The sequence below is a fragment of the Haliotis rufescens genome, unplaced genomic scaffold (genome assembly GCF_023055435.1).
Source record: "Haliotis rufescens isolate VD_foot unplaced genomic scaffold, xgHalRufe1.0.p SCAF_26, whole genome shotgun sequence".
NCBI classification, from domain to species: Eukaryota; Metazoa; Mollusca; class Gastropoda; order Lepetellida; family Haliotidae; genus Haliotis; species Haliotis rufescens.
In genome coordinates this window covers 7,512,698-7,536,827 of record NW_025963957.1, presented here as the reverse complement: position 1 = coordinate 7,536,827, position 24,130 = coordinate 7,512,698, and the positions used below count along the sequence as shown (strand labels likewise).

The following is a 24,130-nucleotide window of genomic DNA, read 5'->3' as shown; positions in this document are numbered from 1 at the left end:
CTTGATGCCGTACACAATGTATATAAACCCCTTGATTCACTCGTTGTACAATGTTTCTCTGTCGTTGTGTGTATAAGTGTTTCATATGTCACGACAAAAAATGGAATGAATACTATTATGTAATAAACAATGTGATGAATTCTATACTGTAATGGACAATAGCACTTATATTCAAAGTATATGGAGGAATTTTCTAAATTCTAGAATGGCATGTAAATTTTGTCCATTACACTTTAAAGAATGATGGTGTTATCCAATTATTGGATCAGGTAAAGAAATACCGATCGACAGCATTTTGGTATCTTTTCTTGTCACCGTCAAATCAAAAGTTAAGATAAGAGTTTCATATCCTACACCCCAACACCTGTTGACAGTGACACGGAAGGGTGTGATTGATTGGTGAGGGTGACAAGCAGTATTGTGATATACACTCAGGTCGACAATCAAAGTACTGTTATAAATAGTAGTTTTTCAAGTTAAATAATTAGCATTGCATGCTGATATAAATTAAGTTAATCTATTAATAGAAATATTGCTATGATAACTATTCTGGAAACACTCATTAGATAACATTGTCATTCTCCTGACTTGCAGATACTTGCCTCTGTGTGGGCGACAAGTTATGGGATGCTTGTTAAGATGGTTCCCTACCACTGGTGGATGACCCACCCAGCTGACCACATGGTTACATATGGACAGCCACTGCTTGTTGCACACACAGCGGCACACGTACATCCAGTCGCACTTGCAGCAGCACCAGCAGCGGCGTCACAACCAGCAGCGGCTGCAGTACCGTCAGCAGCACACACTCAGATACAGCCACTGACACAAGATCCAGCACTAGGCACAGTTCACGGACTAGCACATCCGCTACCACTAGATCAAACACCCGGGATAGGACAAGGAAATGCACTACCAGTAGACCCAGCACTAGCATTAGGACAAGGAAGTGTTCTGTCAGTAGATCCAGCAGCAGGAATAGGACAAGGAAATGCACTACCAGTAGATCCAGCAGCAGGAATAGGACAAGGAAGTGCATTTCCAGTAGATCCAGCACCAGGAATTGGACAAGGATCAGTAGATCCAGCACTAGGAATAGGACAAGGAAGTGCACTATCAGTAGATCCAGCACTAGGAATAGGACAAGGAAATGGACTACCAGTAGACCCAGCACTAGGAATAGGACAAGGAAGTGGACTACCAGTAGACCCAGCACTAGGAATAGGACGAGGAAGTGGACTACCAGTAGATCCAGCACTAGGAATTGGACAAGGAAGTGGACTACCAGTAGATCCAGCACTAGGAATAGGACAAGAAAGTGGACTACCAGTAGACACAGCAGCAGGAATTGGACAAGGAAGTGGACTACCAGTAGATCCAGCACCAGGAATAAGACAAAGATCAGCACATCCACTGCCTCCTGCTCCAGAACAAGGTAGAAGACAAAGGCCAGCACAAGGTACAGGACAAAGACCAGCTCAGCCGGATCCCTGTGCGGTATGTGTTACATAGATACAAATTCACATTTATAAGATATAAAAACATTGACTTATTTTTTCCTATAGTTTTCAGTTGGTGTACTAAAGTGTCTAATTTCGTAAATTTAACACGTTGATATATTAATTCATTTGGAATTTCTTCGGCTCGGTAACTTGTGTAACGATAGGCATTATAATATTTGTGTTGTGTTGTCCTTTACATGTCATATCAGTATTTACGAAAGAAACAAGCAGGATTTTGACACAAGTATGACATTTTGCCATGTATCGAGATTATGAAAAGCGAAGGCAACATCTATTCAATTCGATAAATAGATGGATGCATCTGATCAGATTGTGTGTATGTTTTATTGTATCATAGCCTATTTTAAATTTAAAGATTTGACATTAACAATACCTCATTTAAGAGGTTGGACGTGTCGCGTTTATCATGGATGTCATCTTGGAATATGTTTTCATCCTCGTAGCAGTCGTTGAGTCCCCAGTATCTCCACTGAGCATTTTCCTTGCAGGATGTGCGATGCCCACGCGGCCAACTGTGTCGCAGCATTAGATGTCCGACACCCCAGTATTGCACCCCCCAGGCCGAGTGTGTCCCCAAAGGTATTTCAACTGATTACAGAAATATAATATTCTCCACGCAATATAAAGAGGTTATCACGCGAGTGTGTTTGGGGATGGTAAATATCCTGCATTAGGAATAAACATTGTATTTAGCGAGCCTTGGCGAGCTAAATACATACTGTTTATTCCTAATACAAGATATTTACCATCCCCAAACACACAAGCGTGATAACCTCTTTATCATATAATGTCATTCTTTAATTCTTTGCTTCAAAATCGCTTTCCCTCTCTCACAAACAATACCGAAACATTGCGAGTTTTCCTGGAATGCGCGCATTAATATTTATTACGTCACAGGGTAAGGGATGTGACAGTTGGACAGTGACAGTAGCCAATATAGTTCCAACTGAAATCTCTTTCTTATACAGTGGCGAAGCAACATATACGCAAAACAACAATTGTTCTTAATTGCCTTTCGCGGAAATCCATCGGTCTGTCTGCTTGAGTAACTGCCCTTTGTCAAAGGGAAGCTACTCTAACCCTAGTCTATGAGACGTCGCGGCCACGGTCGGACGTTGTTGACAGTCGGTCTGTCCTGTCATAACGTTAAGAAGTGTAGTCAGATGTACACACAGCGACAAAACGAAACAATGTAACAATTAAAACATATTTCGGCAAAATCCAACTATTTTAAATTGTGGAGAAAGGTTCAAGCCGCAGAGGTCTACAAGCACAGATATGGCTACTGATCCCGCTTGGCTAGGCCTCGTGCCCTCGCAAAATTGTGTCGAAATTTATATCTCCAAAGTTGCCAAAACTTATAAAATGCCTTAGCTACGTCACAGTTAGACACTGATTTTCAGTATATTAGACTGTTCTTTTGATAATGAAAGCAATTATCTCTGTAGTTTATCCACATTCCCGATGGGTAATTCTGACTCGATCGCCGATTGACGAGGGCGACGCCATGTTTGTTTATAAACAGTGAAAGTAATCCCTACATGACCTTTGATATTTGCATCTCTATCCGCATATGACCCCAACGGATATCGTTTTTATCCGTTGGCTTTATCCTGCCGAGAAACCTAACCATTATATGATAAACAAAGATATGTGTCTGTTGTTTACAGTAAAATACTACCTGTTTTCTCCGTTGTGTCAGCGTTGATCCTTTCTCGGAATCGCCTAACATCAAATTAACGTATTTTAAAATAGCCACATGCATGTTACAGCTGACACCTTGAATGTTGTTAATAACCACCGCAGCAGCCACTTTGACAGACAACTCCTCTATTGGAGAAAACTATGTCATTCAGTTTGTGAATTCAAAGGACACTCGATGTAACGTGTTGTAGTCGTTGGATGGCATGTTGAATTATAATCAACCGTCGATCCCCGGGATCGTCATACCAAAATGCGTTAAAAGATGGCACTTGTTGTTACCCTGTCTGCCGCTCGGCGTTAAGGGGCTAAAACAAGGACTGATCGGCTCGGAGTCAGTATACTGTGTCTAAGTGGGGTATCCCTGGCAGTTATCACTATAAATCAGCATCAGTCCGGACTAGTACAAGCAGCCACACACACACACACGCACACACACACACACACGCACACGCACACGCACACACACGCACACACATACGAACACGCACACACACACACGCACACACACACACACAAACACGCACACACACGCACACACATACGCACACGCACACACACACCTCGTACAAGAGGAGGCGATAACAAACCCAATTTATAAACAAATCATGATCAGACCAGTCTGAAAAAGTATTCAACTGGGCATAATAGACTTAACCGGTCAGCAATACGCTCCATTTCTGTTGTAACCATGACACGACATACCAATATGTAAACTGTTCACGTCACTGTCTGCAATTATATTTCATCTCTTTCAGTGAGACGAGGCTTCTGCCCAGCCGCTGTGTATCACTATCACCGGGGCCGTGTGTTGTGTGGCCAACCTCCGGAATGTACCTTCGACTATCAGTGCCCGGGAAATCTCAAATGTTGCGGTGCTTGCAAAGTCTGCGAACACCCAATTATCACTTACACGAAGTACGCGTTTGCGGGCTGACCATCTCATCCCGACATCCAGCAAGGATGGTTCAGCAGTCTCAGCACCTTGTCTGTAAGGCGGACTCTTGGTGTAGCGATAGTTGGTAGGTAGTGATGTCAGAAGGTCTGCAGTGATAAAGTTGTTCTCAAGACTTTCCCATGTATATAAACCGTTTCTATCATTTCACGTTGTTAAAGATTGAGAATCTTGAAACTCCATTGGTTAATCCGTAACACGGGACAAAACAATACATTTCAATGAAGACCCCCAAATCGTGTGACTGACGCTGACCTCGAATATTGACTCGTAACATGATCGGTTTTGACCTGTCACGTGATGAACATTGACCCGTCAAGGAGAAAACAAGATGGCGTCAGGTACATTAACATTTTCGGTTCGCAGCTAGGTCACTGGAATGACCTCATCCAGAGTAATTATTTGTATTTGTGTTAGTACACTAGCAGTTATTCATTGGAACACAAATTTATCAATAATTGGTATATTTTCATAAATACGAAAAACATATTAACACACAAGTAAGGGATGATTTAAATCTTGATACAAGATCAGATGTATGTCCTGTGTGATGTCTAATTAGTGTAATATTCACAACCAAATAAAAGTGAATTTGTCAACAAACGAAGGCTTCGTCTGTCCATTTGCACCTGACACCTACAGACACTCAGACAGTGACATAACCATCTGTACCTGACACCTACAGACACTCGGACAATGACATACACTACTGCCTAAAAGTTCATTCCCCTGACACGCGTTAAGAACGCGTGTGTCACTCGTTGCACACGCGTGTGCCATGCGTGTAACACGGGACCGGGTTTCAGTTGAAGTTGGAAAATATATCAAATGGAAAGTGAGATAAATCAAAACAGTGAGATGTGAATCTTGAGTTAATGAGCGGCCATTGACCTGTGTTCACCAGACCATGAACACAAGGTCGGCCCGTCTTAATTAGTGTATCTAACTGTACCTGACACCTACAAACATTCAGACAATGATATATCCATATGTACCTGACACCTACAGACACTCAGACAATGACATATCCATCTGCACCTGACCCCTACAGACACTCAGACAGTGACATAACCATCTGTACCTGACACCTACAGACACTCAGACAATGACATATCAATCTGTACCTGACACCTACAGACACTCGGACAATGACATATCAATCTGTACCCGACACCTACAGACACTCAGACAATGACATATCAATCTGTACCTGACACCTACAGACACTCAGACAAGACATATCCATCTGCACCTGACACCTACAGACACTCAGACAATGACATATCAATCTGTACCTGACACCTACAGACACTCAGACAAGACATATCCATCTGCACCTGACACCTACAGACACTCAGACAATGACATATCAATCTGTACCTGACACCTACAGACACTCAGACAAGACATATCCATCTGCACCTGACACCTACAGACACTCAGACAATGACATATCAATCTGTACCTGACACCTACAGACACTCAGACAATGACATATCAATCTGCACCTGACACCTACAGACACTCAGACAATGACATATCCATCTGCACCTGACACCTACAGACACTCGGACAATGACATATCAATCTGTACCTGACACCTACAGACACTCGGACAATGACATATCAATCTGTACCTGACACCTACAGACACTCAGACAATGACATATCAATCTGCACCTGACACCTACAGACACTCAGACAATGACATATCAATCTGTACCTGACACCTACAGACACTCAGACAAGACATATCCATCTGCACCTGACACCTACAGACACTCAGACAATGACATATCAATCTGTACCTGACACCTACAGACACTCAGACAAGACATATCTATCTGCACCTGACACCTACAGACACTCAGACAATGACATATCAATCTGTACCTGACACCTACAGACACTCAGACAATGACATATCAATCTGCACCTGACACCTACAGACACTCGGACAATGACATATCAATCTGTACCTGACACCTACAGACACTCAGACAATGACATATCAATCTGCACCTGACACCTACAGACACTCAGACAATGACATATCCATCTGCACCTGACACCTATATGTACCCGGACAAAGATATTTCAAACTCACATTATTACCTGACACCTACACATACCCAAACAAAGATATATAGAGAATCTCACCCTCGTGTCTTTTGATATCAAATATCAACAAAAAACACGAAACTTGCCGAGGAGTTTTTTCCACTTTCAGTATGTAGACAGTAATAAGCAGTGTCTTAAGAGTACTGCTAACAGCTTCAGTAACAGAGCCATTAGAGTAACATTAGTGATGTCATTTGATTGTGACGTCATGGACCAAAATACATCACAATGGTTTGCAAAGCATTGTTACGTAATTTCATTGCAGCGACTTCTACAACATATCTCCCGTAGAAGTCAGTTTTGGTTGATAAATGAACTTCACATAAGTACCTGACACCTGCACATATCCTTACAGAGAGAGAGTTTACTCAGTATTGAAGGCCTGGTGGCCTAGAGTACAATTATTTTTCATATAACATGCGTACTATCTTTAATACAGATTAACAGTTCTGTTGAATGATAAACTGGCAAACTTCTCTTTAGATAAAGAACAAAACCTCTTATACATTAACATTCTGGGGGGACATCAGGGAGGCAAATTTCAGTTTTTATGGACAATGATGAAGATAACGGGGAATTAAACTATCTCTGCTTTTCTGGTAATATCGGCAAACTAGTGCAAAATGATATTCATTTTCTAATTATTATAAATCACACTTTTCACAGAATACAAATTCCGGTTGCATAAACTGCTTGCTAAAGCGCTGTTTTTGTTCTTTTAAACCATGTGCTAAACATCGAAATTTCGCTTAAACTCTTACAAGATCCTTATCAAAGCATGAGGTTATATAGAGTTTAGTTTCAAATAGAGATTTATTTGACGCATAATGGTTCAAGAACACAGAATTGTTAATGTTTAGAGTCCAGTTTTGTACAACCATGACAATACTTCATCTCTTGAATAATTCCATAAAACAATGTATATGTCCACAGTCCTGTGATATCCACGCATAACCATTACCAGATTTAAACAAAAGCATTCTCGCATGAGATGCCCAATTTACACCACCATTATCATCTTGTACTTTCAGCATTTATAACAAGCATGTGGCAGTCGATTTGAATTCCTGCGCATCAATCTACACCAATATCTTATACATCGGCTGAAATAAATAACATTCAGATGATAACGGCCAACTTCTCCAAGAACCGCATTAGATGATGCTTTATTACTTATTTGCAAATATCTTTAAAACACTTTGGACTTTTTCTATACTTTCTCCAAATATAAATCCTCAAATTTCACTTCCATAACAAGCGATCGAAGCTATTTTACTATCGAATATAGAAACAATTACCTTAAATGGCATGTACGGATAGAGCTTAGTCAACTTAAAACTAGGAAAACATGTTTTCTTGGCCTGTGTTGCTAGGGTGTCACAGACCTAAGACAACAGAAGACGTGATGGAAAGACAATGCCCAAGTATTTATTTTATGTCACTATTTTCAGTTCTGTATTTTTATAGTTCCATTTTTCCAAGTGGTGTTATAACACCTTTAATTCTGAATACAATTATATTTGATTTATCCAGGTTCACTCCCAGACCCCAGGTATCACAAAAAGATGCTCAATTACAGAGTTCTGCTACAAAGACAATGTAATCCGCAAACAGCAACAATTTGATTTCATCAATAAACTCATTCACAAAAATACCTTTTGTTGCACTATTATCTAAATCGGTCGGAAATGCGTCAGTTCTAAAATTTCTAAATTTCCCGTACGAACACAAGCAAAAACATTTCCATGCATTTTCTTACAAACATATATCAAACTCACATCTGTACCTGACACCTACATATGCACAGAGAGATATCAAACTCACATCTGTACCTGAAACCTACATATGCCCAAACAAGGATATATCAAACTCACATCTGTACCTTACACCTACATATGCCCAAAGAAAGATATATCAAACTCACATCTGTACCTGACACCTACATATGCCCAAACAAGGATATATCATCGTGTCCCAACTCCACACATTGTTGCTCTGCTAACGGGGTCGGGTGTCAGGGTCGCTAACTTGATTGATGTATGTCATCGTGTCCCAACTCCACACATTGTTGCTCTGCTAACGGGGTCGGGTGTCAGGGTCGCTTACTTGATTGATGTATGTCATCGTGTCCCAACTCCACACATTGTTGCTCTGCTAACGGGGTCGGGTGTCAGGGTCGCTAACTTGATTGATGTATGTCATCGTGTCCCAACTCCACACATTGTTGCTCTGCTAACGGGGTCGGGTGTCAGGGTCGCTAACTTGATTGATGTATGTCATCGTGTCCCAACTCCACACATTGTTGCTCTGCTAACGGGATCGGGTGTCAGGGTCGCTAACTTGATTGATGTATGTCATCGTGTCCCAACTCCACACATTGTTGCTCTGCTAACGGGGTCGGGTGTCAGGGTCGCTAACTTGATTGATGTATGTCATCGTGTCCCAACTCCACACATTGTTGCTCTGCTAACGGGATCGGGTGTCAGGGTCGCTAACTTGATTGATGTATGTCATCGTGTCCCAACTCCACACATTGTTGCTCTGCTAACGGGGTCGGGTGTCAGGGTCGCTAACTTGATTGATGTATGTCATCGTGTCCAAACTCCACCCATTGTTGTTCTTCTAACGGGGTCGGGTGTCAGGGTCGCTAACTTGATTGATGTATGTCATCGTGTACCAACTCCACACATTGTTGCTCTGCTAACGGGATCGGGTGTCAGGGTCGCTAATTAGATTGATGTATGTCATCGTGTCCCAACTCCACACATTGTTGCTCTGCTAACGGGGTCGGGTGTCAGGGTCGCTAACTTGATTGATGTATGTCATCGTGTCCAAACTCCACCCATTGTTGTTCTTCTAACGGGGTCGGGTGTCAGGGTCGCTAACTTGATTGATGTATGTCATCGTGTCCCAACTCCACACATTGTTGTTCTTCTAACGGGGTCGGGTGTCAGGGTCGCTAACTTGATTGATGTATGTCATCGTGTCCCAACTCCACACATTGTTGCTCTGCTAACGGGATCGGGTGTCAGGGTCGCTAATTAGATTGATGTATGTCATCGTGTCCCAACTCCACACATTGTTGCTCTGCTAACGGGGTCGGGTGTCAGGGTCGCTAACTTGATTGATGTATGTCATCGTGTCCCAACTCCACACATTGTTGCTCTGCTAACGGGATCGGGTGTCAGGGTCGCTAATTAGACTGATGTATGTCATCGTGTCCCAACTCCACACATTGTTGTTCTTCTAACGGGGTCGGGTGTCAGGGTCGCTAACTTGATTGATGTATGTCATCGTGTCCCAACTCCACACATTGTTGCTCTGCTAACGGGATCGGGTGTCAGGGTCGCTAATTAGATTGATGTATGTCATCGTGTCCCAACTCCACACATTGTTGCTCTGCTAACGGGGTCGGGTGTCAGGGTCGCTAACTTGATTGATGTATGTCATCGTGTCCCAACTCCACACATTGTTGCTCTGCTAACGGGATCGGGTGTCAGGGTCGCTAATTAGATTGATGTATGTCATCGTGTCCCAACTCCACACATTGTTGCTCTGCTAACGGGATCGGGTGTCAGGGTCGCTAACTTGATTGATGTATGTCATCGTGTCCCAACTCCACACATTGTTGCTCTGCTAACGGGATCGGGTGTCAGGGTCGCTAACTTGATTGATGTATGTCATCGTGTCCCAACTCCACACATTGTTGCTCTGCTAACGGGATCGGGTGTCAGGGTCGCTAATTAGATTGATGTATGTCATCGTGTCCCAACTCCACACATTGTTGCTCTGCTAACGGGGTCGGGTGTCAGGGTCGCTAACTTGATTGATGTATGTCATCGTGTCCCAACTCCACACATTGTTGCTCTGCTAACGGGATCGGGTGTCAGGGTCGCTAACTTGATTGATGTATGTCATCGTGTCCCAACTCCACACATTGTTGCTCTGCTAACGGGATCGGGTGTCAGGGTCGCTAATTAGATTGATGTATGTCATCGTGTCCCAACTCCACACATTGTTGCTCTGCTAACGGGATCGGGTGTCAGGGTCGCTAATTAGATTGATGTATGTCATCGTGTCCCAACTCCACACATTGTTGCTCTGCTAACGGGATCGGGTGTCAGGGTCGCTAATTAGATTGATGTATGTCATCGTGTCCCAACTCCACACATTGTTGCTCTGCTAACGATATCGGGTGTCAGGGTCGCTAATTAGATTGATGTATGTCATCGTGTCCCAACTCCACACATTGTTGCTCTGCTAACGGGATCGGGTGTCAGGGTCGCTAATTAGATTGATGTATGTCATCGTGTCCCAACTCCACACATTGTTGTTCTTCTAACGGGATCGGGTGTCAGGGTCGCTAACTTGATTGATGTATGTCATCGTGTCCCAACTCCACACATTGTTGCTCTGCTAACGGGATCGGGTGTCAGGGTCGCTAATTAGATTGATGTATGTCATCGTGTCCCAACTCCACACATTGTTGTTCTTCTAACGGGATCGGGTGTCAGGGTCGCTAACTTGATTGATGTATGTCATCGTGTCCCAACTCCACACATTGTTGCTCTGCTAACGGGATCGGGTGTCAGGGTCGCTAATTAGATTGATGTATGTCATCGTGTCCCAACTCCACACATTGTTGCTCTGCTAACGGGATCGGGTGTCAGGGTCGCTAATTAGATTGATGTATGTCATCGTGTCCCAACTCCACACATTGTTGCTCTGCTAACGGGATCGGGTGTCAGGGTCGCTAATTAGATTGATGTATGTCATCGTGTCCCAACTCCACACATTGTTGCTCTGCTAACGGGATCGGGTGTCAGGGTCGCTAATTAGATTGATGTATGTCATCGTGTCCCAACTCCACACATTGTTGCTCTGCTAACGGGATCGGGTGTCAGGGTCGCTAACTTGATTGATGTATGTCATCGTGTCCCAACTCCACACATTGTTGCTCTGCTAACGGGATCGGGTGTCAGGGTCGCTAACTTGATTGATGTATGTCATCGTGTCCCAACTCCACACATTGTTGCTCTGCTAACGGGATCGGGTGTCAGGGTCGCTAACTTGATTGATGTATGTCATCGTGTCCCAACTCCACACATTGTTGCTCTGCTAACGGGATCGGGTGTCAGGGTCGCTAACTTGATTGATGTATGTCATCGTGTCCCAACTCCACACATTGTTGCTCTGCTAACGGGATCGGGTGTCAGGGTCGCTAACTTGATTGATGTATGTCATCGTGTCCCAACTCCACACATTGTTGCTCTGCTAACGGGATCGGGTGTCAGGGTCGCTAACTTGATTGATGTATGTCATCGTGTCCCAACTCCACACATTGTTGCTCTGCTAACGGGATCGGGTGTCAGGGTCGCTAACTTGATTGATGTATGTCATCGTGTCCCAACTCCACACATTGTTGCTCTGCTAACGGGATCGGGTGTCAGGGTCGCTAACTTGATTGATGTATGTCATCGTGTCCCAACTCCACACATTGTTGCTCTGCTAACGGGATCGGGTGTCAGGGTCGCTAACTTGATTGATGTATGTCATCGTGTCCCAACTCCACACATTGTTGCTCTGCTAACGGGATCGGGTGTCAGGGTCGCTAACTTGATTGATGTATGTCATCGTGTCCCAACTCCACACATTGTTGCTCTGCTAACGGGATCGGGTGTCAGGGTCGCTAACTTGATTGATGTATGTCATCGTGTCCCAACTCCACACATTGTTGCTCTGCTAACGGGATCGGGTGTCAGGGTCGCTAACTTGATTGATGTATGTCATCGTGTCCCAACTCCACACATTGTTGCTCTGCTAACGGGATCGGGTGTCAGGGTCGCTAACTTGATTGATGTATGTCATCGTGTCCCAACTCCACACATTGTTGCTCTGCTAACGGGATCGGGTGTCAGGGTCGCTAACTTGATTGATGTATGTCATCGTGTCCCAACTCCACACATTGTTGCTCTGCTAACGGGATCGGGTGTCAGGGTCGCTAACTTGATTGATGTATGTCATCGTGTCCCAACTCCACACATTGTTGCTCTGCTAACGGGATCGGGTGTCAGGGTCGCTAACTTGATTGATGTATGTCATCGTGTCCCAACTCCACACATTGTTGCTCTGCTAACGGGATCGGGTGTCAGGGTCGCTAACTTGATTGATGTATGTCATCGTGTCCCAACTCCACACATTGTTGCTCTGCTAACGGGATCGGGTGTCAGGGTCGCTAACTTGATTGATGTATGTCATCGTGTCCCAACTCCACACATTGTTGCTCTGCTAACGGGATCGGGTGTCAGGGTCGCTAACTTGATTGATGTATGTCATCGTGTCCCAACTCCACACATTGTTGCTCTGCTAACGGGATCGGGTGTCAGGGTCGCTAACTTGATTGATGTATGTCATCGTGTCCCAACTCCACACATTGTTGCTCTGCTAACGGGATCGGGTGTCAGGGTCGCTAACTTGATTGATGTATGTCATCGTGTCCCAACTCCACACATTGTTGCTCGTGATGATAACCACTGTATTGACTGCTCCAGGGTCCAGGGTCCACGGTCCAGGGTCCATTGAAAACAGACGACCGACATATAACTGGAATATTGCCGAGTACGGCATTAGAGAACAAACACGCAGTTAGCGTATTCATCCCCATGCCATCTTTCACAAACACATGCAAAGGCAAGAACAGTCTTCACCTGAAAAACATAACTGTGGCTACTGACGCGTGAAATTTGGAAATGTCTTCCACATAAAACATTTCGAAAGCTTTACTGAGGCATCGAATGATGTGAATATAAACCACACAATAACCATAATGATAAGAAATCACTTCTAAAAGCAGAAAGTACATTGTACGATTTTAAGTGTATCATGAGCTTGTGTTTAAGAATCACTGTTTAATAGCGAGGACACCAGGTGTTCGCAAAGGGTGTGCATACCCTTCCCCAGGGGTGACGCTCGTCACAAACACATTCAAGGGCAAGTCAGCTGCTCACCTTCAACTAAATATGGGATCATGTGGTACAGGGAATGGTACCAGTCGTTATAACCCTATTCAAACATTTTTAGCAACAATCACATGCCGCTCTTTGAAATCTTCATTGAAAAGGCAGGCTCGATTGTACTTCAAACCTAATGTAATCACCAAAGGCTGGAGCCGCTGGAATATTGCTCGACATAAAGGAAAAGTTGACTTTTGAAAAGTTAAAGTGATACCTCTTGTTCTACAATCCTGTGGATACTTTACTGTAACTTGACTGCACCAATCTAAACATGAACCAAATGTCACTGTTCTTTTTTATTCACGGAACGTTGAAGGTAATTGTCTATTTGACAATTATTGATCGATATCAGATCATCAATATACATGAAAATTAAGTTATTAAATTTCTTGGCCACATCTTCCTGTGTTCCCATTCATCTGCATAAGAAACAGATCAGCAAGGAGGTGAGAACAACTGGTGCCCATGGCGATGCCAACTTCTTGTATAAATGTCGGATCATCAGAAGGGACGGTCGGGTAGCCTAGTGGTTAAAGCGTTCGCTCGTCACGCCGAAGACCCGGCTCGATTCCCGACATGGGTACAATGTTGGAAGCCCATGTCCCGCCTCGATATTACTGGAATATTGCTTAAAGCGGCGTTAAACCAAACTCACTCACTCACTCACTACTGTAAAGAAAGTTATCAACAAGAAGAAGAAGAAGATGGAGGATCGGTCAGTTTACTTGGGGAAGGAGTCATTGCCGATCTCGTGGAAGGTCAGGTCTATACGTACTTAGGGATTCAGGTTAAGAGTCAAACTCCAGAATACCTTCTTTGAGAGGCATTTAGAAGTTTGAGTACTGAGTAAGGATAAGACATATGAATGAACAACTTCTTTATTACAATTAGGAACGACGTTTCGGTGTAGGTCCTAAGATCGTTATCAAGCAAGTGATGGACAGAGTGTGTTGGTAAGTATATATACGGGTAGAAGGCAGTGTGTACACAGTACAGTAGATTTAAGGTGTAGTACTCTGGAGTGGAGAAGCCTGTTATGTACCCAAAAGGGTGAAGCAGGTAATATAAGCAAAAGGATTATGACTGCTTGGGGTCTTTGATGATTTGATGGTGCGCCTGGGGTATGTAATAGCTTACATTGATGATGGTTGATGATTGGAGTCTTTTGATGTCGATGGCTTCTTGTAGTTTTCGGATTTTGAAGTCTTTGAGGTTGGTGGTGAGGGTTTTGAATTTGTCCCACTGGATGCTGTGGCTTGGGTTGTCACGGATGTGGTCTGATAACGCTGACTTAGTGTCATCTTTGGAGACTGAGCTTTGATATTCTATAATTCGGGTTTTGAGGGGCCAAGATGTTTCGCCAATATAAGGCTGTCCACAATTGCACGGAATGTGGTACACTGATCCTGATGGTCCCAGCTTGTGGCTGGATGGTAGGTTTCCTGTGGCTTTTATTGTGTTCTGAATGTTGTGACTTCTCTTGAACACGACATCAATGTTGGCCTGTTTCGACAGTATCAATATCAAGAGTTGTGATCCCGATGTGACCCCGATATGTTCCCGATATGATCCCGATATTATGGGTCATATTTCAATAACTGACATGTTTATATCTTTTCAGGTGTCATCAAGGCTGCTATATCACAATAGTAATATCACCGTATGTAATGTAACTGTTTCGGTTATTGTAAAACACTTTATATCTAAAAACAGTTCTTTAGTTATTCCCGAGTGCCTTATTCATGGTATGTGATCGCAACCCTCTTCCGATTTTGCAATTGCACCTGAGGCATTCAATATATGTATCATGTTTACTCCATCCCCTGTATACAAGTTGGGGATTCAGTATTTACTCGGCCCGTGTACCTAGTGGACTCAAACATGCCCTACCCTCTTCCCATGATGTTGCAACGGGATTCAATGCATGCAGGCGTTTTCCTAGTATGCATGAACACGTGGTGGATTCAGTCGATAGCCCGGACTCCTTCAGTATTGCATTTGCATCAAGGAAATTAATACCTTCTATTGTTAGGTAAGTGTTCAAGCATGTAGATAGTATAAAAAATGAAAAGGCGTCAGAAATAAGAATGATTCATACCAGGCACTTTTATCATAGCTGATCTTGAAATACTAGAAATATTGCGATTTAACGCCCACAAAGACGTATCGCAATCTGATACAAACATAAACTATTGGCAATATTGTTTTGAGTTGAGAAGAGGCACATTTGACATGACAGTATTCAGTAGATAATTAAAGTGCTCTGTAATCCCCGGTACCACCATATAGTTGGCATTTGTAAAGCGCAATTGTTTACGAGAATCAATATTTCAGTTACCACGAATGTGAAGTAATTTCTCGTGATTTCTATGAGAGTGTTTAACCTAAAGTCTTTCAGTTCACAGTTTTACGCCATAGGTAACGCTCGTTCTGTAGTAGAGCAGACAACTGTTCATTATATGGCTTGTAGAACCTATCGAGAACCTCCCTTGTCGACGTCCACATGTCACCAAACTTTCTACTGGATGCTTGACGTTTATTTTGGATTGCGGAATTAGCTATTGATGTAATCTTCTTCTGGGAAAGTGGCACTGAAACATAAGATGGCCAGGTTACGAGCTCTGTGAATTGAATCGTTACGTTGGTGCATGTATCATCTTTGTACATACGCACGTGGTTTTCATCTTATATGAACGATTGAATTGTTATATCTATGTATGTGATATACAAGGCATATGAGTGGCAAAATGTTCGGAGACATATAATTTAGTAACACTGAATCCGTTGTTTAGAGGAGGATATTGTCAAACGATTTGGAACACCTGGTTTCCTGACTGAAAGCTGATGAGGATCAGGTTCTGTCATGTTGTCCTCAGGTTTGTTTGCGTATGCTGCAGGAAGTGACATATCTTCATTTCCTTCGGTGAGATACTCATGATCACCCAACTCTCGTCTTATAGCAAGTGGACCCGTGCAGATCCGGGGTAGAATAGGTTTTCAGCAACCCATGCTTGCCATAAAAGGCGACTATGCCGATAGAGGGCACTAACGGGGTCGGATGGTCAGGCTCGCTGACTTGGTTGATGCATGTCATCGCATCCGAGAGGCGTGGATCGATGTTCACGATGTCAATCGCTGGATTGTCTGGTTCAGACTCCATTATTTACACACTGCCGTCATATAGCTGGAATATTGCTGAGTGCGGCGTTGAACAATAAACAAACAAACTAGTGAGTGAGTGGGTGAGTTGGGTTTAAAGACGCTTTGACTTATTGAAAGTGATACTGAATGTGCGAGTTTAGTCCAGCCTGTCATTAATCATCGCATCCTAGCTATGGGACTGCTCAGGTAATGTGGCGCCGTGTCCGACCCGTGTGACTCCAAGTGTCATCAGATTAAGATATAGAAAATACACACTTCACAGTTTATGAAAGATGAACAAAATATATTTCAACTTGGAATGTATTTGTGCGTGTGTATGAAATATGAATATGCGTTTTGTTCACAGCTAGCGTTAGGATTGTTTCCTAAATGCATTGCTATTCAACACGATTTGGCGGATTCAAATAAACAAGTTCTCACTGAGGTCGAGGAAAGTGAAAACCTGCTGGAGGTGTTCTTCTACTTTGTTTTTGTAGTCTTCGAATCTGAGGATGAGCATCTGCTCCGAGGGGTATACTTTCATCCAGTCTGTGACAAATATGGAATATAATCCTCTTCTGAGGTCGATCTGTAACATGCCATGATACTCTGAAAGATGAAGCTCAGAAAGCAGATAAGCGTGTGAAGATGTTGACCAAGAACTTGAATGTTGAGTATTGGGTGCATCTGTTCCTAGGCAAAGACGCCTAGCATACAATACATGTAGTATAATTATTTTAGGCATATGAAGATGAAGAAATCATACCCAAAGTGTCTAAGTACCTTTTTCGTAGGTACAGATGAAGACGTGTAGTTGTAAGCGCATCTCCGGGGCGTGTTGGTTTTGAGACAGTCCTGGTACTCTGCCACCTCCCGCATCACCAGCTGGTGGAACTCCCCCTTATACGCCCTTTCTTTACTTATTCGCTCCACGTGGAAGTAGTAGGAGTAAAGTCTGCAACCGTAACAACAGACACGCATCAGGAAGTGCATGATTTGCATTCACGGTTGTATGTAGGAATGCTTCAAAGGAATTATCAAACATACTTCTTCTCTCTAAACTAAATCACGGAGATGAGAATGAGTTTAACAATGCTCAGGGCGACGTGTCAATAATATTAGGACCTGCATATGTGCTAAGCGAGTTCAGACGTTTGGTTCTGTTACGAAACATACGAGCACGAGTTTAAATGAATAGATAGGGGATTGGGACAAATTCTAAATATGTGATTAGAACGCCAGCACATCGTTGAACAGCTAAAGGGGAGACCCATCCCGGCAGAGTCGTGCCCGTGGGTCAGCTGGGTTATAACGCTGCCTGGTACATGATCCGCTCCACACCAGTCACCTGTCAGTGGGATTGCGGAGAATTATGATGATCTTCGTGTTTGGATTCAGGTGGTGGATAATGTCAGCATTAGTGACACATGGCTCCGTGCACCCCTCGTTGCCTGGCAACAGGTCCCACAATCGATTAATCGACAAATAGCTTGGAGTAGCTTCCCCTGAAAAATAATTAGTCCGTGTTCAATAAAAACATATTCGTAATTAATAAAGCGATTTCAACATCCCACGCGTCTCCAACAGGTAGGAATGACATGCGTCCAGTGCGGGCGATTCCTGATATTGTCTTGCCGTGACTGTGGCAACAGTTAGCTACATAATATAGCTCAGGACCTAATCCCTCGGCTACAACTGATTCAGAACACTTAAGCTTTGACAGCTTCACTCCAGCACATCAGTGTCGGCAAGTGAGAGCAGGAGAGGACTTTAAGATGCTGTCCTTGACGTGTGAACGGCTCTGCTTCTGGCTACTTCTGTGACCTACTCACTGAATCCTGCCACATAAGGGTCTTGCTTTCAGGACCTAAGCATCTTCTTGAAGTCCCCGGATGGACACTTTAATCATGTGGCCTTCGATCCTTCAGTCTAGGAGCAGTCAGGAAGAGGAACACTCATCCAGACTATCCTCGGATAACGCAAACCCATTCTGCTTTCAAGCGCAAATTATGACTTATCTTTTTAACGTCTCTTTAAACTAACATTGTATGCGACATCAGAATGTTATCGATTTGGAATTAGGCGCTTTTTAAATGGACATTTTTTATTGGTTAGATCAACCTAGGTTACGTCAACTTTTTGCATAAATTTCGGAATTTGAAATTGCAAATACATAGCTCGTTTATGAGACCACTACCCTTTACATAGGTGTTTGTGCGAAATAAACACACCGGCATGAACTTCACATGGATACGAAAAGGGGTCAATCCCAATTTATCATCCCAAATTTGCTCCCACAGGAGATATGGCTTGGGTGAGATCAAGCGTTGTGTACATTGTAGATGTTGCTGCAATATAATCGCATCACAATGCTTTGCAGACCATTGTGTTGTCATTGTTACCATGACGTCACAATCAAATGACATCACGAATGGCTCTGCTGCCGAAGCTGTTAGCAGTACCTTTTACATTTAAGACACAACAGCTTATTCCTGTCTACAAACTTAAAAAGTTGGAAGAATGATGTTGGATGATAAAAAAATTCTCACCCTCGTGTCTTTTGATATCAAATATATCAACACTCGTCGATAAAAGTGGAAGAAAACCCTTTTTATTTTCATCAACGCGTGTTGATATATTTGATATCAAATAACACTCGGATTAGATTCTCCATTTCTTACACACCTGTGGGTGAGAAACCCATTTGAGATAACTGGTATCAAAAATTTGGGTGAGATCGAATTCCAGGCCCGTGATTGGTTACTCCATGGTGATGACATGAGGTCAGATGATAACGGACTACTTTCCTGAGTGTAAGTCAATCTGAGAGGCTTGTGCTTCAGTCGAATGTTCACCTGCGTCTGCATTGAACCACAGGACTGTGTAAAAATAAACAACCTCGTCCTCGTCTGCGAGTTTGTTATTATGATCAGTTACATTATCTGTTGTTATGTCAACGTTATCGTTTTTCAGAGTGTAAACCCCCTGGATGCCACAGCGACAAATATGTCCCCCCTCTTCAACCCTCACTTCTAAGTCGAATAAGATTCAAAATACATCACGCAAACTAATACACTTCACAATGTATTCACCCTTCTGTTTATCATTTAATTTCATTATAGGCAAATCAAAATTTCTGAAAGTGACTTCTGAAAATTACTCGAATAACTAAAGTAGGGAAATAGCATATTAGTGATCACGGGTATCAAATCACTCATGATAGTTCTGAAACGTCGCTGATATATAATCGGATTGAATGCGAAGTGTACATTCCGCCATATTGGATTGTGTTCACAAAATGCCGGTTATGAGACGCCTTTTCTATAAGGTATATTTCAAACTCAGCTGCTATACATGCATCCCTGAATTCCTCATACATTTTAGAAACAAGTGACAAATGGTCTTTGTCACCAATTCAAATAATCTAGATGAAAACATGCGAAATAAATTAGGCATGGAAACGAAAACTGTACTTGCTGAAATGTAAAAAAGCAAAATTCAGATTTTACACTGTGTAGCATTTTTAGAGGCACTTTCGTTTAATTGTTGCATACATTGGCTCGATCATGCGTTTGAGATTATTCATGGGAAGAATATCGTTGCCCTAATTATGGAATTACACATATATACATTACAATGATGTGGTAAATTCAACAGAAGCCGTAAAAGTTTCCGTCCTGTGTGACGCTATGACTGATGCTAAATCATGCTCAACGATGACGGTAGTTATTTGCATTTCTGACCAATTCTCTTTGTTACATTGGAAAACATGGTAAACAAATAACAGTAGGCAGATTGTCAGAATGTTTTTGATTACTTATGTGACACATTTATGTATTACGATCCCTCAATCAACGAAAACCCTCCTCTAGAAACCCCGCGTACTGTTGTCAGTGAAGAAGCCATTTTGTAAAAGTCGGTCAAAGGTAGTGATGTCATACGGAAGTAAACATTGTTTTAACTCGGCACCAAACGCGTTCTTTTTTTTGTATAGTTTGCATTATCATCAATGCCTGGATAATCCGCAGATATGGCGGAAACCTTATTGTGTAGGGTCACATTATTTCTGAGTAGTAAGCAGTACATAGGATGACGTCGCTTATGACAGTGGTGTTATATATTAATGCGCTACTGCGATCATGAGAATAGACAAAATTGATCAAATCGATGCTAAAAAGGTGCGATTTTCGGGTGTGTAAGAAACAGATTACTGCACTCGTGCCTGTCAGATACCATTGATCTTACAACTCGTAAGTGTGTAAGTGTAGTAATCTCAATATCTAAAACAGAACTATGAAAAATTATGATCAGACCTCAAAGACAAAGTGGTTTACCTATTATAGCTTTATCCCGCAATCCTTGTCTGATACTATTGGCACTCTTTTGAAAGTAGTTCACGTACGTGTTGACGGGAGAACAAAACTGGTCTGAAACGATAAAATATAATTATTTATTAATTACAGCAGCCAACAAGCTCAGCTCTAGAGCTTTCATATGAAGTTGTTTGTCGATTCGTCATTTACTCATGTAAGAGATGGGGGTAGGGATATATACGTTGATGGTTATACGTTGAGCAAATGTTGACAGCTCGTAGATAGATCAGCTAGAGAAACGTACTTGTTCGCACGCGGCTAACCCACTGCGTCTCCTTCACCATGGTCGGTACTGCGTGTGGGTGCATGAGAAGTTTACTGAAGAGATCAGTTGTTCCACATTTGGCCTGACCCACTATCTGGAAATACGGCAGGCATCGCAGGATCCTCTTGTTGCTCCTGAGGTCTCTGTGCGCTTGTCGCAGTGGTTTCCGTGCGTCTTCCATCAGATCAACACAGTTGCTCTCATCAAGTGATGTTTCCCACCAGCATGGATTTTTAAATGCTTGGTTGAATGTAAACATCGACTGCAATGAAACATTCAATGCCAGAAAGCAAGGAGTCATCATCATCATATACCATCATCATAATTATAAGTAAAAGCATAAATGCAGAAAAGAAGGTTCGGATGATCCTGGCACAGTCAGGCTGGTTAGGCTCATCATCAGCTCAGGGCCCTTGCCCCCTTTACACGCAGCCCAGACAGCGAATGGGACTTCTCCCAGGAAGCGCTGACTGGTCGAACAGCTTTTCGTACTCTCTCAATGTCAGTCAACAGATTGGGAGGTATCAAACCTAAGGCACCGAGACCATTGGGGAGTTGGGAAACTTGGCACTTAGGAAGCGTAAGCTTCGTAAGCGAGGCCCGCATAGTTGCCATATTTTTCCCGAATCTTGTTAAAGTAGTCCGCCTAGTGTATATACCGTCATTACGTACTTCCAGCCTAACCTAAGGGTACATCTGTACATGCATCCATCATTTGTTAAAGTAGTCCGCCTAGTGTATATACTGCCATTACGTACTTCAAGCATAACCCAAGGGTACATCTATACATGCATCCGTCAGTTGTCAGTTGTTAAAGAAGTCCGCCTAGTGTATACACTGTCATTACGTACTTCAAGCGTAACCCAAGGGTATATCTGTACATGCATCCGTCAGTTGTCAGTTGTTAAAGAAGTCCGCCTAGTGTATATCCTGTCATTACGTACTTCAAGCGTAACCTAAGGGTACATCTGTACTTGCATCCATCAGTTGTTAAAGTAGTCCGCCTAGTGTATAAACCGTCATTACGTACTTCCAGCCTAACCTAAGGGTACATCTGTACTTGCATCCATCAGTTGTCAGTTGTTAAAGAAGTCCGCCTGGTGTATATACCGTCATTACGTACTTCCAGCCTAACCTAAGGGTACATCTGTACTTGCATCCATCAGTTGTCAGTTGTTAAAGAAGTCCGCCTGGTGTATATACCGTCATTACGTACTTCCAGCCTAACCTAAGGGTACTTGCATCCATCAGTTGTCAGTTGTTAAAGTAGTCCGCCTGGTGTATATACCGTCATTACGTACTTTCAGCCTAACCTAAGGGTACATCTGTACATGCATCCATCATTTGTCAGTTGTTAAAGTAGTCCGCCAGGACACCGTCCTTGCTAACTTCCAGTGTAAATCTGTTGTACACTTGCAGGCAAGCCTTCACAAAATATATATTCTTTTACTTCGACTTGACAGTGTGAGATTGTGGGTAGTGAAAATGTCAGTGTAACTACTATATCTCACCGTGTTCATGATGTCAAGTGCTTTTCGTTTCTGCTGATCGTACAAGTAAGGCAGCATGGGCTTTGATGCAGCATGGCCAGGACTGGACCTCTGTCCCGAAAGCGTGGAAAACGATATGTTATGGATGATACTGTCGTTTAAGAGCGCAACGACCAACAAAGACACGAGGACGAGAAGGCCCAGACATGTGAGGTTCAGATGCACTCTTCCCAGCATGGCGCGATACAGTAAGGCGCTGAACAGTCGGACCTGTACTCTGTCAGTGTGTGGATTTCTCGAGCTAATCCAACAGACGTTGTAAAGGAATCGATAACGTCAATCAATATGAAACATAGTGTTTTTACTTCAATGTACAGGTGATGCAGTTATTCTTAAGAAATAAGAAAGGAAACAGTTGTATTGAAATCGATTGTATTTGCCGTAAACTGTTTGTATTGCCGTAACCTGTTTGTATTGCCGTAAACTATTTGTATTGCCGTAAATTGTTTGTATTGCCGTAAACTGTTTGTATTGCCGTAAACTGTTTGCATTGCCGTAACCTGTTTTGTCAGGCAACACACATACTTTGTACCGCATGTTTTGTGGGAGGCGGGTGCTGTCCTGTAGGTCAGGACACACTTGCCCATTTGCGCAGGCACCTGGTTTCATCACTGATTTTCAATTATCAGTTTGGAGAGAAGCAAACTGTGTTTTCAATGTGGAGCTGGGTTACCTGCAGATTTAACAGCGCTAAATTGAATTTGGAACCGAACGCCGAGTTCAGTATTTTGAGTGGATTGTCGACATGAAGTACGGAAGTATCACCGACAAGAACCTTTAACAAAATTTGGCGCTCTCTTTATATATACTCAATCAGTTTGTTTACACAGTAATACTTCACTCGAACATATGACAGGCATTGAAAGCAAATAAGCACGACAACTTGGTAAGCGAACATGAGGTGGACACCCCTAAAGAAAACTAAGCAAGCCTTGAAATGCTTTTTTTCTACACCGCTCGTCACCATCGTGACGTCATAATGCCGTTCATTGTAAGGCACACGATACGACGTCACAGTCGTACATTGTATATAGAAAAGCGCCAAATTCTAAGTTCTCTTATCCCCTCAAAACTTTAGATACATTCTCTCTGTCGATTGCTATCTTATTTCTTCTTTTTTTGCACGAAAAGTACTGACACACATCCATTGAATATTGCAATAACCGCATTTTTGCATCTTGTAGCCTATAATTACAAATATAATTATTTAAATATGCTTATCGACAATGACTAAGGAAAAGTACTTTTCCATGAGTATTAGCTATGCTTGGAAGTCAAATTGGCTATTTCAATCAGAGGGGGTTTATTGTGATTTTACAACCTCTGATTGACCAGTCAGAATCGAGTAATTTCCAAATTCATGGTAGAATTTATATTACTCCCAGTGGAATAATCGAGATAATCGAGACTAGTTGTTCTCTGACGATGACTATATGTATTATGTATGTCAGTGAAATGCTTTTCCACCATAATGTTACATGCTTTATG

At 42.7% G+C, this 24,130-nt stretch overlaps 1 protein-coding gene and 1 long non-coding RNA gene across 2 annotated transcripts; one reads left to right on the top strand and one right to left on the bottom strand.

Annotated features, from left to right (window-relative positions):
• Positions 1 to 1,444: 1,444 nt before the first annotated feature.
• LOC124137321 lies at positions 1,445 to 4,776 on the top strand. The gene is made up of 3 exons (XR_007222891.1): positions 1,445 to 1,497; positions 2,012 to 2,102; positions 3,983 to 4,776. It is a non-coding gene; the product is annotated as an uncharacterized LOC124137321 (long non-coding RNA).
• Positions 4,777 to 14,422: 9,646 nt separating this feature from the next.
• Positions 14,423 to 22,860, bottom strand: LOC124137415 (carbohydrate sulfotransferase 15-like). The gene is made up of 7 exons (XM_048402534.1): positions 22,604 to 22,860; positions 21,072 to 21,354; positions 20,789 to 20,881; positions 17,803 to 17,959; positions 17,238 to 17,409; positions 16,896 to 17,043; positions 14,423 to 15,904 (listed from the first exon to the last, which is right to left on the bottom strand). The coding sequence occupies exons 1-7, from the start codon at positions 22,817 to 22,819 to the stop codon at positions 15,708 to 15,710; spliced, it is 1,266 nt and encodes a 421-aa protein (XP_048258491.1). The 5' UTR covers positions 22,820 to 22,860; the 3' UTR covers positions 14,423 to 15,707.
• Positions 22,861 to 24,130: the final 1,270 nt, after the last annotated feature.